Below are 14733 nucleotides of genomic sequence, written 5' to 3'. Positions count from 1 at the left end.
GAGCATTCTCACGTTTGCTACAAAGGACGGGCTGTTTATGTGATTTGGACATTAATTTGTGTGGCATTAAGTTATCACAATGTAATGTGTGTAATGAATGACTCGTTGGTGGTGAATTATAATGTAGAAACACATGAAAACATTCCCTCTACAGATCAAGATGTGTTCAGGGACCTGTTGGAAAAAGGGAAACAAGGAGCAAAAAGAGGCTTTGCTCAGCTTTGAGAAGGTGAAGTCGTGATGGGAAGGAAGCAGCAGCTGTTTCCTGCTGCAGGTCAAACTTACATTTCTCTGGTAATTTTCCACCAAAGTGTGAAACTGTGTCTGTTATCAGCGTCTTATCACGAGGTGGAGCTGGGTTTGTCTGCATGTGGAGGAGGAGAGGGGGGGGGGTGTCCTTCATAACCACGGTGAAACATTAACTTTCATCACTTTATGTGTTTACAGACAATTTAACCCCTTAACCTCCCGTTAAGGCTGGACTATCCTCTCATTCTAATCTGAGCGTAACAGTCTGTGTTAATTCATAGAAGACACAGTATGACGTGAACACTGAGTTCAATATTAAAAAAACAACATCTTACACACAATGTATGGAAGGCCCACCCCAAAGCAAGATGATTGACAGCTTGGCCCTTCAAAAAAATAGCAAAAGCAATAAAAATATATAAATCACATTATATAAAAATCAAGAACAGAAATAAATGGTGTCATTTATATGCAAAACTAGATATTTAAATATATATAAATAAATGAACAAATAAATAAAATATAAAATATAAAAATGCTTTTCTATTTAGTTATTTGTCTTATATATTTCAACATTTCTTTACTCTTTTATAAATTTCTCTTTATATTTCTATATTTTGTATTTACTTATTCATCATTTGCTTTATTCCACTTTATTTTTCCACTCTTCTTTTCTTATGCCTTTACAGATTTAATGTTTTTTTAAGGTAATCTACCTTCAGTGTGTGTGAACCTCACAGTGACAGTCATGATTGAACCCCGTCACGGCTCCCTGGGTTCAATCGGTTTGCTTGTCCTCCTCGTGTGTGTGTGTGTGTGTGTGTGTGTGTGTGTGTGTTTCCTCCTGGTGCTCTGGTTTATTACTGTTAGTGTTTTATATGAGCGATCAGGAATGACCTCAGCAGTGGAGTTGGATAACCCTCCAGGTATTAATATTAAAGCTTAACTTACCTTTAAACCTGAGAGCAGATTCTACATTCATGCTTTTCTTTTGTTGCTGTTTTAATATATTTAATATATTCGTTGTTTTTACTGGTGTTGAAACGTCTCATTGGGCGACGACAACGTCCCCAAACTTTAGAACAGACATTATAGCAAGCTAGCTAGTAGAGAACGTGCTAATTCCACCTTTAATGATACAAATACATAATTCAAAATAATAAAATAATATTAAAATGTGTATATTATAAATATATTAAATATATTATTATTACGTTTAAAAAATAAAAACTTTCGCCCAAAAAAACTTTTAACAGGAAGAAATATATATATATATATATATATATATATATATATATATATATATAAAGAAATCTAAGTAATATATATATATATATATATATATATATATATATATATATATATATATATATATACACAATTGTAAATGAAATATAATCAGGTTTGCTCTTGGGAATATCTTATTTTTGTCTGTTTGTTTTCTGTTTCCTTCCATCTCACATCAGACAGCTTAGTGAGGTTAATTATGAAATGTATTATTTTTATTCATCTCCTTTCTACAGATTTGGTTAATTGTGTCCTTCCAGTTTCCTCAGTGTTTTGTTATGTGGTTATGATTTATGATTATATAAAGTTTGTATTATGTTATAAAACAGATTCTGTGTGTTTCTGCTCTGTTCTCACCTCATGGCTCATTTCCATGACGGACTCTCTATTGGCTGCGTGGCTCTGGAGAGCTCACACCTGATTGGCCGAGAAAGCTGTCCCCCCGCTTTACGTGGTTCTGATTGGTTTTCTTGTGGCCACACCGCCGTGTAGCTCCCTTATCCACACACACACACACACACACACACACACACAGACATACACATACATACATACATACATACAGAGACAAGTCTCTTGTTTTCTTTTCTCAGAAGCAGACCTGTTCGCTACATTGTTAATAGATGGCTGTCAACACGTCCAGCTTCAAGCCGCTGGCTGATGAGCGACAGTCGGCTGAGGTCTGGACGCCCTCTGACGTGAAGGTGCAGACCTCCACCAGATTCCTGCTGGAAGACTTCATCGCAGGGTGCATCGGCGGTGAGTGACGCCCGAGATTATTACCAGCCTTTTATTCATTGAGAGGCGCTCTGTTACCCCGGTGTGGGTCAGTGCGCGTACGTGTGCGCGTGTGTGTGTGTGTGCACTTAATCGCTTCTCATAATGCATGTTTGTTAGGATTAAATCATCTGTGCATGGAGGAGAAAAGGTTTAGAAACAAGCACAAGATGTTATTTTTTTTGCATGCAGAAAATCCGATTTGCAGGAAACTACTGCCCCCCCCCCCCCCCCCCCCCATCCAGTGTAAACAATAGAGGGTCTGCACAGTAATCTGCCCCCCCCCCCCCCCCCTTAACCCTGACCTCCCAGTGTTTCACCTCTGGACTAAGATAAAGTAGTTCAATGCGTTATCACTTCCACAGATGCGTTCAGAGGCCCCGCAGGACTGATTGTGTCCAAGTGTCACTTCTACTGTAAAAAACGCCTCTTTTGTTTTTTAAAGTGGAATACCTGCAGTGACGGGCCGGCCACTAGGGGCGCTGTGGATGCATCGCGTTTAGTTGCACAAACTAAAAAAAGTAGGCTGCTGACAGTGAGAGCAGTGTTGGTGTTGATTCAAAACAAGATGATGCAAGACAGCTGCAGCTGTTTTGAATGTATAATAAATGTATAATTAATGAAGCGTGAGAAGAAAGAAGCAGTGACTCTAGAAGACATCTGCTTTCAAAGGGGTGCATGCACAGATGAAATGAAAGACAGGATCAGTTCAAAGTATTGTCCTGCAAATCATAGAAAGAAGTTAAACCGTCTGTGCAGATCATCAAAAGACGGAAAACAACAACCAAACAAGCCATTTAAGTGCATTCGTTTCCTCTCAGTGCACACAAGTTGTTGTGGTTGAGTTACAGCAGCTTCCAGGATCCTGGTTGGTCAGTCGGTCAGCTGACCCTCAGTCTGAGAGGCTCTCAGTGTCGAAGCTGCGCTGTGATTGGCCAGTCTGTGTTCGTGGGACGCCTTTAGCAAAGAGTTAATTGGTTTCTCTAAATCGTTATGATGAGCCCTGCAAAACAGGAATAAAGTAATAAATCCAGAAGAGATGAAAGTGATAAGATCCATTTTAAGAAACCTTATTTGTCCCATGAGAGAATGTTATAGAAAAGCTTTACTGAGTTATTGTGACGTTACAGGATATACACTATAGAAACCTCGTTTTAATCTTTAAAATGTTGCGTTCTCTTGTTCTTTTGCTGCTGAATTCAAGTAAATGAGTTAAAGTGAACAAAGCTGGACTCTTCAAACCAAAGAGAAGTTGTATTTTTGCATTTGAAGACATGCTTTCCCTTTAAAGACATGTCTGTGAGGGTTAACTACAGTCATGCACTGCATGCTGGGAAGCTGCAGCAGCACTTCTGAAATGAAGCTTGTGTTTTTCTTGGTTTGGAAAAGTTCTGAAAGACGGATCTGAAGTCCAGTGGACTTGTTTGTGTTGTTGTGCGGCATGTGGAGGTGGTGAGGAACACTCACACAATGCACAGAGAGCCGTTACAACAGGGGGGGGGGAATAAGGGCACAAAGGCTTGTTTTTGTCCCAGGGGCCCCGTGATGGGGGCCCAGCTTGACAAGTCTTTACAACATGAAGGACTGGAGCAGAGAACGAAGTATGTTTCTATACATCCCTCTCTCTCTCTCTCTCTCTCTTTATTTACAGTCTGGTGCTGTTATCTACAGAGGGAATAAAACATGTCAGAAATGAATCCAATGAACTACAACAGTTGAAACTTTCTCTTCCTTTTCCACCAGCAGTATCATGGATGCATTCATCTCTCCTTTCCTTTCCCTCCTCTGGTATTCAGTGCACTCATGTCTTCCTCCTGTCTCTGTTTCTCTTTGGGTTTTGGCTGCAGGAGGTTCCAGCGTGGTTGTGGGCCATCCGCTGGACACAGTGAAGGTATGAAGACCGCTTCATTCCTCATCTCTTCACCATCCTCTCCTAATTACAGTTGTATAACAGAGCATAAAAAAACAGCTGTTGGTCCAGATGTGGATGTTTATTTGTACTTGTTGCTGCTGCAGATACTCTTGTATGGTTTCTTTTTCATTCAAGAACCTCCTATTAGTTATCTGCATTACTTTCTATACTTATCTGCACTTATTTATGTCCTTCTGTGGGTCTTATCTGACTGCTCAAGTGTGACTCTCCAGTAAGAGAGGAGATACTTATTTTAGAAGTTTGGACAGAAGAATCTGTGAGCGGAGGCTAACTGAAGAAATGGGATGAGACTTTGTCTGTCCGTTCTCTCCTTTTTTAAACCGATTGGTTTCTTTGGTCCAGACGCGGCTCCAGGCGGGGAAAGGCTACAAGAACAGTCTCCACTGCGTCCTCACCATCTACAGGAAGGAAACGGTAAACACGCCCTCAACCCGGCTGCCTTGTTGTGAATGCATGAGAAGGCGAATGGTCTGTACGTCGATATGCACGAGTTCTTTTGTCGGTGTTAACAGCAGCACTGATGTGTTTCATCACAGTCGTTTTGTTCAGCTCACAGTCCAGAGAACTCAGTGGAGTTTTCAGATTCTCTGTAAGTTTCAGGGACACATTCTCGAGGGTGAAGCAAGAAATTCACAGAATATTTCTCATATTCGTCCCCTTTCACACAATCATGCATCACACGTGTTGTAATTACTTTGTCGCAGTAAATCATTTATTTTTTTTACTGCAAGACAAAAGACAAAACATAAACAGAACAACAAGAGGACGACAAGAGCAGTGAACACAGGCCAGTTCACAACACTTAGTTGCAGGGTTCATTTTGTAGACATGAAATATGATTCATCATTTTTCAAAAGGTGGTTTGAGTTTGGTCGTTTTTGGACTGGTTGTTCCAGCTGTGTGTCGCCCACAGACCCTTGTAGGAGGAGGTCCATCTCTCCAGAAGAAACCCGCTCCTCAGTAACAAGTCTCAATCTGCTTCAGTGACCCAGACTCTGTCCAGGAATACTGTGTGAAATGAGTTCAAACCGGCCTCGAGAATTCAGTGATACCAGATCCCTGAGGCCTGGTCATGTGTGCAATCTGAATCATTATGGCAACATATTTACAGTAGAACAGAAAATGATTCAGTCACATTGTGCAACAAGCCTGAATCTCTGTGATGCATGGCTGACTGAGCGCTGTGTGCTTCTTTGTGGTCGGCACAGAAAATGTAGAAACTTTAATGTCGACGGCTCCAAATATGTGTCAACAGCCACACAATGTGTGTCTTCCTCTGCGGTCACATGATGGATTCACACAGCTGTCTTTTAGTTTCAACATGTGTCTCCTAAACTCCAGCCTCCCCTCTGCTGAGAGGAAATACTTTCCACGAAACACATTTGGCAGCAACTTTCCCTCCTTCTTCTTCTTAAAGTTCTGAGCAGAGTTGGCTCAGGTCAAGTCCATTACACGTTGCATTGTCCTCACTCTGTCCTCGTTCCTCTCTGTTTCTCAGGTGATGGGGTTCTTTAAGGGCATGTCTTTCCCGCTGGCCAGCATCACCATCTACAACTCGGTGGTGTTCGGCTTCTTCAGCAACACGCAGAGACTCATAAGCAAGTATCGCTATGGGGACGGGCGGCACCCCTGCGGCATGGTGGACCTGACCGTGGCCAGCATGCTGACCGGTCTGGTGTCGGTGAGCCTGGGAGCCCCGGTGGACCTTGTCAAGATCAGACTGCAAATGCAGACGCAGATGGTTCTTGCAGGTAAATCACTGGTTACTGTTTCTTGGCTTTGGATTTGAGTTGTTCCTCCTTGAGCAGAAGGAGGAGGACTTGTTCCTGACTACAATGTGAGAATGGTGTCTTTTTATCTGGTTTTCTGGCACAATAACCCTGCAGACCCAGCTGGTCCCAGCACATGATTTGAATTTGTCCACTTTTGTTTGCCTGAATAAAAGAAGAATAAGAAAAGCAAGACTAAAATGGAAGGAGTCTTCCTTACTTCCTGATTTTGTGCCTCCTCGATTCCTTTCCCCGCTCATGGGTGACGCGAGTGGAGGAGGCGAGGAGGAGGAGATCTAAATGTAGCTGTTAAAGGTCAGCGGTATCTTTGTGCTGTGGTCAGCTTTGGATTCATGTCTGATACAACGTTCTCCAACTAGTGCTCACCACTGAAAAATTTCACCATCAGCATCAAAACCTCCACAGAAACAAACCAGTTTCTAATCATCCTAACACATAAATATGACCAATATAGATAGTTTAGGGTTCTTAAAAAAGACTTTACCTTGAAACAATGACCCCCCCCCCCCCCCCCCCCCCCCCTCTATACTCAACATGGTACAGTCTGAATACCCTCCACCATAAAGCCCATTGGAAGCTTCCTCTTCCTGTTTGGCAGGTTGAACCCATGACCAGCAGGTGAAGAGGATTGAGCTCATTAACAAACATTTGATCAGTTCATGTTACATAGAAGCACTTCAGTGGATTTGAATGGAATGTGTAAATAAAGGTTACTTAATTGAAAATGTGACAACGATGACCAGAAATCTCTTATGTTAGCACCTTAGCATGCTATAGCCACAAGTGCTTATCATGCTAGCGTAGCTTAGCCGCAGAAGCCTGTGCTACATAATGTAGCAACACAATAGCACCACAGAGCTGTTGTGTCGGAAGGATGGAATAAATAACAGTGTGCAGCCTGCCCTTAAAGAGGCACTAAAGGAAGTTGAAGTGGTGATAGGGGAAGTTAGAGTGCTAGCCTACTATACATTGAAGTGGCAGTTGAAATGAAGGCACCGGACAAAGTGTTTGATGGGAAGTGCTGAAAGGAGTTGAACTGGTATCAGAGCTCGAGGCTGTACTGGCAGTTGAAATGGAAGTACTCAAAGACATTGAAGTGGAAGGAGGGCATTTCAGTCAAAGTGTAAATGCTTAAGGAGTTGAGGCGTAACGGAAGTGAAAGCACTGAAAGGAACTGAAGTGTTGCATTATTGAAGTGAGTCTCTTGCTTCCATTGTTTACTCCTACAGTCAACACTGTTGCAGCAGTGATCAACATCCGTACATTCATCCACTCTGACACAACAGAAACTCGGACACCATTTATTTTCCCCCCTCTAATTGTTGTGTTGTCTGGGCTCCATCTTTTTCCGTTCACCAGTAAACCGATAAAACTGAGGTGAGAGAAGGTGAACCACCAGATAGGGTGGCACGTGAAACACTTCTATCCTTTTATCTGTTTATGGAGTCTGTGGAGCTCACACCCGTCACACCTGTCCTCACGGGATGACTCGCGTTTCGTTTCGTAGGAGATCCACATTGTTTTTTACCACGGTGCAAAGTGCAACAAAGCATCAGGCAACATTTTGAAAGTCATTACTGTTTCTGAATTGTTGATAAACCTGATACTTTGTGCACGAACATGTAAAGAGCCATGATTGTTTTTTATATCTACAGTAAAGAAGTTAGTCATGAACACGGTGAATGTGTCCTTCTAATGGCAGTACACCCACTCCCAATGAACAGTAGGTCAATGGTTACTTAAGAGTCAGACATGAAGCTGATGAGTCTGACAATCTCTTTGCAAACTCATCAACTTTTTCTTTCACAGTGTGGAGAAAGAAAAGCCAAAGTACAAAATGTCTGCTGAGATCAACACAGACTAAAAATGTATCTTTTTAAGAAAAGCTTTGATGACAGAAAATGAGTTCAGTAACTCAGAATCAAAGCGGTTCTTTCAAGAGGAAACAACCAATCGCTGGTCAATCACATTGTATTCCGTCTCCACAGAGAACTTGCACCTCGCCGGCAACGTGCCGAATGGCACCAACATCCCTCTGCGCTCCATCGACATCCCCACCCAGAGACTGTACCGAGGCCCCGTGCACTGCATCAGCAGCATCCTGCAGACCGAGGGCCTGCAGGGCCTGTACAGGGGCGCCGGCGCCATGATCCTGAGGGACGTTCCCGGGTACACGCTTTACTTCATCCCGTACACCATCTTCTGCAACCTGCTGAAGCCCGACGGCACGTCAAGCCTTCACCCCGGTTCCATCTGGCTGGCTGGAGGACTAGCAGGTAAACGTCACGCGGACAATGTCCAGCTTTTTAACCTCACCAGAGCTGCGTTCATGAGGAGGTTTGATCAGTAATTAGTGTGGTTCAGAACGAGGAAACTGTGTGGAGCTGTCATCGGTTACTCAAGCTTCAATCTCATTGCATTGAATGACCAAATGGGGAGAAAGTTGCATTCAACCACACTGACTTACAAAGGCCTTAAAAGTGCTGCTGCTCTGCTTTTGGGTTGGCAACTGAAGCCGGTTGTGTTTTTAGCCAAATGTTTGTCCCAATCGAAACAAGACTTTTGGCTTCTAAAGCATCTGAAGAAAAACTACTGCAGCCAGTTTAACATTCTCCTCAGAGTGGTTTGTCAGTCAGTGTTGATTTGAACGTCTTGGGGGAGTTTTTATGTGTTTTTAATACAAATAGAGGGAGGAGTGTGTGGGGGGGGGGGGGGGGGGGGATGAGTGTGTTTTTGATTTGAGCTTCCACGCAAAGTCAATAAATAATGCAAAAGTCAATTTGGTATGAAAGCAGAGTACGTTTGGAGCTTATCTGTCTATCTATCTCTCTCTCTCTCTCTCTCTCTCTCTCTCTCTCTGTCTCTCTCTCTTTCTGTCTCTCTCTCTCTCTGTCTCTCTCTAGCTCTCTCTCTCTCACTCTCTCTTTCTCTCGCTCTCTCTCTTTGTCTCTCTAGCTTTCTCTCTCTCTCTCTCTCTCTCTCTGTCTCTCTTTAGCTCTCTCTCTCTCTGTCTCTCTCTCTCTCTCTCTGTCGCTCTCTCTCTCTCTCTCTCTCTCTCTCTCTCTCTCTCTCTCTCTCTCTCTCTCTAAAGCTAACCAGGGTCAGCATGTCACCAAGTGAAAGCAGCAGCACAGCAGCAGATTCCTCCGGATCGTTTAGTAACTGAAGCCACCAGTGTGCCGTAAACGATCTCACACCGCTGCTCGGTGGACACCACAATACTCTCTCGGTCTATTTAATGGCAGCTCGGGGGCAGGGCTGCAACCTACAAGTATTTTACATTACCGATAACGCTGACACGTTTGTTTTTTAGTCCAAAAACAAAATTACGTTTTTAAGTTCTTGTTTTGTCCAACCGACAGTCAAGATTTTAATGAAAAGAAGTGAAGGGATAATTATGAAACAATGACGAAAATATACAATGAACCCACAACAACTCAGGAAGTTGGTGATGGATTTGGTGGCCGGTCAGTTCACCCCGAAGGGACTGAAGTCTCGATTCATTTCGATCTCAAACTCTGCATTCTATCTGTGAGAATGAGTCAGATTTCCAGCCCTGGAAGGACACAATTATGTATTTTAATATGCAATTATTTTCTCTATGATTTAATCTGCTGATTCTTCTCTTTTTGTCGATTAAAAGTCAGAACACTGTGTTGTTAAGCACAACCCAAGATGTTGCCTTTAAATGTGTCCGATCAGTCCAGGCAGAAACCTCCGGTTCTGAGAAGTGAGGCTGTGGTCCGGGACTTGTTTGGTCTCAGACTTTCTTCCAGATGCAAGCTGGCGAACCTCTGAACACATGGCGGAGTCTAAACGGCCGAAAATAGCTGCGTGTCGTAAATCGAGTTATATAAGCCGTCAGTTTATGTGTAACCGAAGCATCCGACACAGAGAACATCCTCAACTAAACACCGCTGTGCAGTTCTGCTTTCTACCTGAAGAGGATGAACTGGTACTCTATAACAAGAATACTCATTAACAGATTATTGATTTCTATATTTAAAGCAAGTTGTTGTCAGAGAACTTTCATTAGCGACTCATCTGCTGGTTATTTTCTTGACTAATCCGTTACTTGTTTTGTCGATAAACTTGTAAATAAATGTTTTAAGGGGAGACTCTACAGGTGAATAGGGTAAAAAAATTAACTAATAGATATCACCATGAAACTTCATCAGTTCATTACTGACGTTAGGATGAGTAATTATTGTATTACAAGTTTCCTGAAAGTTAAGTTTAAATATGCAAATGAGGCATTATGTAATGGTAACTTTTGGTGAATTTAGGAGAAATCTACAGACGTAAACAAAGAAAGAAGTGAAATAAACACCTGAATGTGTGTTTTGGATGTTTTCTTTCCACTAGTCTGAATGAACACATGTTAAGGAAGAAAAATAGAACAACATTTTAACATTTCCCCTTAATATGTTTTATTAGGTTTTGTGTTAAAATAAATATTTGCCGTCCAATCTGATGGGGTGTAGTGTTTTGGTTGGATGGATGATAGATAGAGTTCACATACAGTATCTATCTATATATCTGTCTATCTATCTGATATAGTCTTTTAAACCCTCAATATGAAAAAGTTAACTTTTTCTATCTGCATATAATAAAAGCTCCAAACTTACTCAGTATTTATATCAAATTTATTTTGACGTTTTGTTGAATAATGTCCGTGTTTGTGTGCTGGAACTTTAACACTTTGTACTTTTCCTTGTTCGATGCCTCATAATCTGACTTTCTGCTTTACATGATACGTTTGTGCCTCCCTTCAACATCCAACAGCAGCAGCTAAACGTTGACTTTTCTCTCATTCAGGGTCCATTTCCTGGGTCACAGCGACGCCGGCCGATGTGGTGAAGAGCCGATTGCAGGCCGACGCTCAGCTGCAGAGGAAGTACAAGGGGATCCTCCACTGCATCCTCCACAGCTACAAGACAGAGGGAGCGCAGGTGAGCGGCCACCTTATGGTGCCGAAAGAGGCGTGATGCAACCCTCAAAGTGTTTATTACAAACACAGCGGTGCTGTCAAGAGAGAGGGTCAGCTGGAGGGTTTAATGCAAGCTACTGTAAAAGATGGAGCTTTTATTCTCAAGTGCAGAAAAGTTACAGCAGCAAAAAGCCTCAACACCGAAGCACGTTCAGTAAAGAAACGTCTCATCAGAGTAAAACAAAAGCAAACTAAAAAAAGATACATTTGACAGAAATCAGCATCATAAATATGTCTACAATAATCATCCATCTATGATTGCAATTAAAAGGTTATACAAGATATATAAATGTCCTCTTGTTTTCACCGTTACCCAGCCAGGCGTTCTGTACCGGCTGCTGTAGATGAAACAGATGGTTTGATCATCGGGAGGTGAAAGTGCGTCACCCAGACGAGACTCGAGCAGCGTTCTCAGAACTTGAATCCCCTGAAGTGTACCGGGACCACGTGGTTCTGAAAGCTCAGCGTCCTCTTTTAGTTAAGATCAGGTTACAACATGGCATCCCCATCTACACATGCAGTATGAAGAACTAACTAGTGACTGATCGGAGTAATTATTAGTCAGATGGTTTCATTTACTAGAGGAAACACAGAAATACAGGTTGCTTTGTGATGAAATCCAGACAAATATAGTTTTGTATTGACTAAGTGATTCGGCTGTAAGGATCAGTAGATTTGTTGCGTAAGTGGAAGTCACATCAGGTCAACAGTTGCAACATGGCCGCCCCGGCCGAAAGTCAACAACATGTCTTTTGCAACGTCCAGGTGTCAGAGTTCACGGTGATCGTGAGGTGGCAGAATGTAGACGAGCTATCCAGACGTCCGACACAGAGACGCGTCGACAGACAGTTTGGTGTGATCAATATAACGGGAGGGAGCTGGTTGGACCGGAGCTCACGGTCACAGATAAATGGGTCGGGTTATTACTGGACAAACATCTGAAAGTAGCAGTCGGCAAGAAAAACAATCAAGACGATGAACGACACAAAACACTGGTGGAGAGAATTAACTAAAGCCTCTGGATACAACTCTAAGATAAGATGAACAGCATGAAATATGAAATGTAAACAACACATATCGAGCTCCAAATACTACAGATGTTATGCAGTTATGAATTTGATGAAATATTGATATATGCGTTAACATTTTAACTGCATTTGACGTGACCAAGATTATTTTCTTGTGAACATCAAGGAGGACTGTCTTCTGCCTTCTCAGCCAAAAAATGTGCTTACAGACCAACGGGATGTTTGAGTTTGACTAATTTTAACTTGCTGAACCTTTATGAATTGGACAGAGATTTGATACTGGGTTCATATTGATTAAGACGCCGTCATACCTCAACCCATAATCAGAAGAGACAAACTAAATGGGATGTTCTTGTGTGCAGGTTTTCTTCCGCGGCGCGTCGGTCAACGCCGTCCGAGGCTTCCCGATGAGCGCCACCATGTTCCTGACCTACGAACTCTCCCTGCAGTTCTTCAGGAGTTTCTAGGACGGAGGAAACATTTGTGTTGGTAACTGGAATCACACTTTGTTTTCATGGCAAATGAGCAAACAGGCCCCAGTTTCTCTGAGACAACAGATTGGTAGCAGCTGATGCTAACGTGCACTTAACACTCTGAGCTCTCTGATGTAGACATCGCTGACTTTCTCGCCACTCAAAGATTGGTCGTTCATGATTGGATTGATGATTTTTAATTGGCAGTATCGTAACTGCTTGATTGGGTGTCGACAAATCCAATTTAACGTTATAATATTATTTATCAGCTCATTTATGCTGCACAGGAACAACAACAACACTCAACTACCCGAACCCTAAAACCTGCCAATAGCTTGTTAACGTTAGCCGTTAGCTGTTAGCAGCCGGTGGACAGCAAAGTCCTGCTTGGCTAAATAACGGAGCTAATAGCTAACATTAACGGAGTTTGCGATGAAAACATTGCATTGGATGAAGGCAAATTCTAACATTATCATGATGTGTTCATTTAGTTTTTTAGCGAGAAACTTGAATTATTCCAGTTATTTGAAGGAAATATTTTCACAGAAGTGACTTATACTTGATGTCGGCCAATATGCAAGTCCAGGTATCATAACTGGTATCAGGAAGGGAAAAAAATGGTATCAGAACACCTCTATAAAGTAGTACTTTAAGTTTTAAAATACTGAGAAATAGGACACCAAAGTCATCTATGTGATCCTGGCTGGAGTACTGAACATGTAGCTTTAATGCTAAAACTTTACCTCAAAAGTCTTTCTGTAATCTCTGGGAGATTAGTGATTATTATTAAAACAACTGAACTGAAAGTATCATAATTAGTTTTCTCTGAGTGTAAAAATAGCTTAACCGCTAGCCTGTGCAACTCGCTGTTCATGAAGCTAATGCCGTTGCTAAATAAATCCTGACATGCTAAAGTATTAGCATTACAAAGCTAACCGGAAACACATGGATGATTTTGGTGTCAAGGGATCAAAAGTATTTCAAATGTGACCAAAGAGCTCTGTGTGCTGCTCTTGAAGCAGTTCGGAGGGACTGAAGTTATTGTTGTCTGTTTGGAATCAGTCTGTCCTGAAGCACATTTCATACTTAAAATGAAACTGCAGCGTCTTCATGGTAGAAACCTTGATTCTTCTGTGTGAGTTTGAGACAAAGAAGAAGTACACAAACCCAATATCAAACAGCTCTCATATGTAGGTTGGAGACGTTTTGGTTAAAACCAGGCAAAGTTTGGTTAAGTTTTTGTAGTTATTTAGGTTCTATATAACCTTTATTTTAGTAACCATATTTGAACACATCTTTTTAAAACAGACAACTTTATTTATCCTGTAAGGGCAGTTGCTGTTGACATAACGTCCATATGTTCCTTTTACTTTTTAACTAAATTTAGAGTTTTAACCGAGACGTCTTGTGACGTGCAAATCACCAAATCAATGCTTTTGGTCATCATCTGGTGTTTGTGGATTATTTTGTCATTAAGAAGGGAGTCTCGCTGGATGGGACATTTTCAACACGGCAATATAAAGTTATCATTTTTGTTGCTTTCAGTTTAAATTTACATTTCATTGATTCAAGTGTAATGAGTGCATTGACACGTTTTCATTTCAGTTTTAGAATATTTCTTTAAACATAGAATCAAATTCAAAACCAGTTGATTTTGCAGTGAATTAACTGCTCTTATGTTGTGTTGAAAATGACGCATCCATCCGTTTTCATTCATTTATTGTTGTCGTCCAATGCACATGGACTGTATGTGCGTCCACCTGTATATATTATGTTTGTGTTTCTTATATTAAGAAAAGGGAGTTTAAAAAGTCAATTTTGACTTCACCTTTTTCATTTAATACCGTAATTCAGATTACTATGAGCTACTGCAGCAAAGTTACATTATTGTTTGTATAATTACTAATCTCAACAGTTTTACGGCTTTTGCAGCTTACGATGCACAAAAGAAGTTTCATTGTAAAATGTGATTCACCTGAGGCTGAAGAAATCATCACTTTGATGGATTAAAAACACATTTAGACTAGAAGTCATTGGTCTGAAGACGTAAACAAACAGTCTCTTCACATTTTGGAGCGAATACTTTATGAGAAATTGTCTTTGCCTGCCTAACAGCTATGTTTTAAATTATTGTTATGTAAATACTTGTAAATATATGAATATACCATTTCAGACAGAAATGTATTATTGTAAATAAATAAAGCTT

The 14733-nt window shown here is 41.4% G+C and overlaps 1 protein-coding gene across 1 annotated transcript; it reads left to right on the top strand.

Moving 5' to 3' along the window:
- The first annotated feature begins 1120 nt into the window (after nucleotides 1-1120).
- Nucleotides 1121-14733, top strand: slc25a48 (solute carrier family 25 member 48). Its single transcript, XM_068714064.1, has 8 exons — nucleotides 1121-1175; nucleotides 2130-2295; nucleotides 4161-4204; nucleotides 4589-4660; nucleotides 5745-5997; nucleotides 8025-8312; nucleotides 10855-10988; nucleotides 12417-14733. Exons 2-8 carry the CDS (start codon nucleotides 2160-2162, stop codon nucleotides 12519-12521), a joined length of 1032 nt encoding a protein of 343 aa, XP_068570165.1. The 5' UTR covers nucleotides 1121-1175; nucleotides 2130-2159; the 3' UTR covers nucleotides 12522-14733.

Source organism: Cebidichthys violaceus, unplaced genomic scaffold, assembly GCF_023349555.1.
Source record: "Cebidichthys violaceus isolate CVI_PGR_0920_01 unplaced genomic scaffold, fCebVio1.0.p SCAF_2, whole genome shotgun sequence".
NCBI classification, from domain to species: Eukaryota; Metazoa; Chordata; class Actinopteri; order Perciformes; family Stichaeidae; genus Cebidichthys; species Cebidichthys violaceus.
The sequence above is the reverse complement of the archived record's forward strand: the minus strand, read 5'-3'. Positions and strand labels throughout refer to the sequence as shown.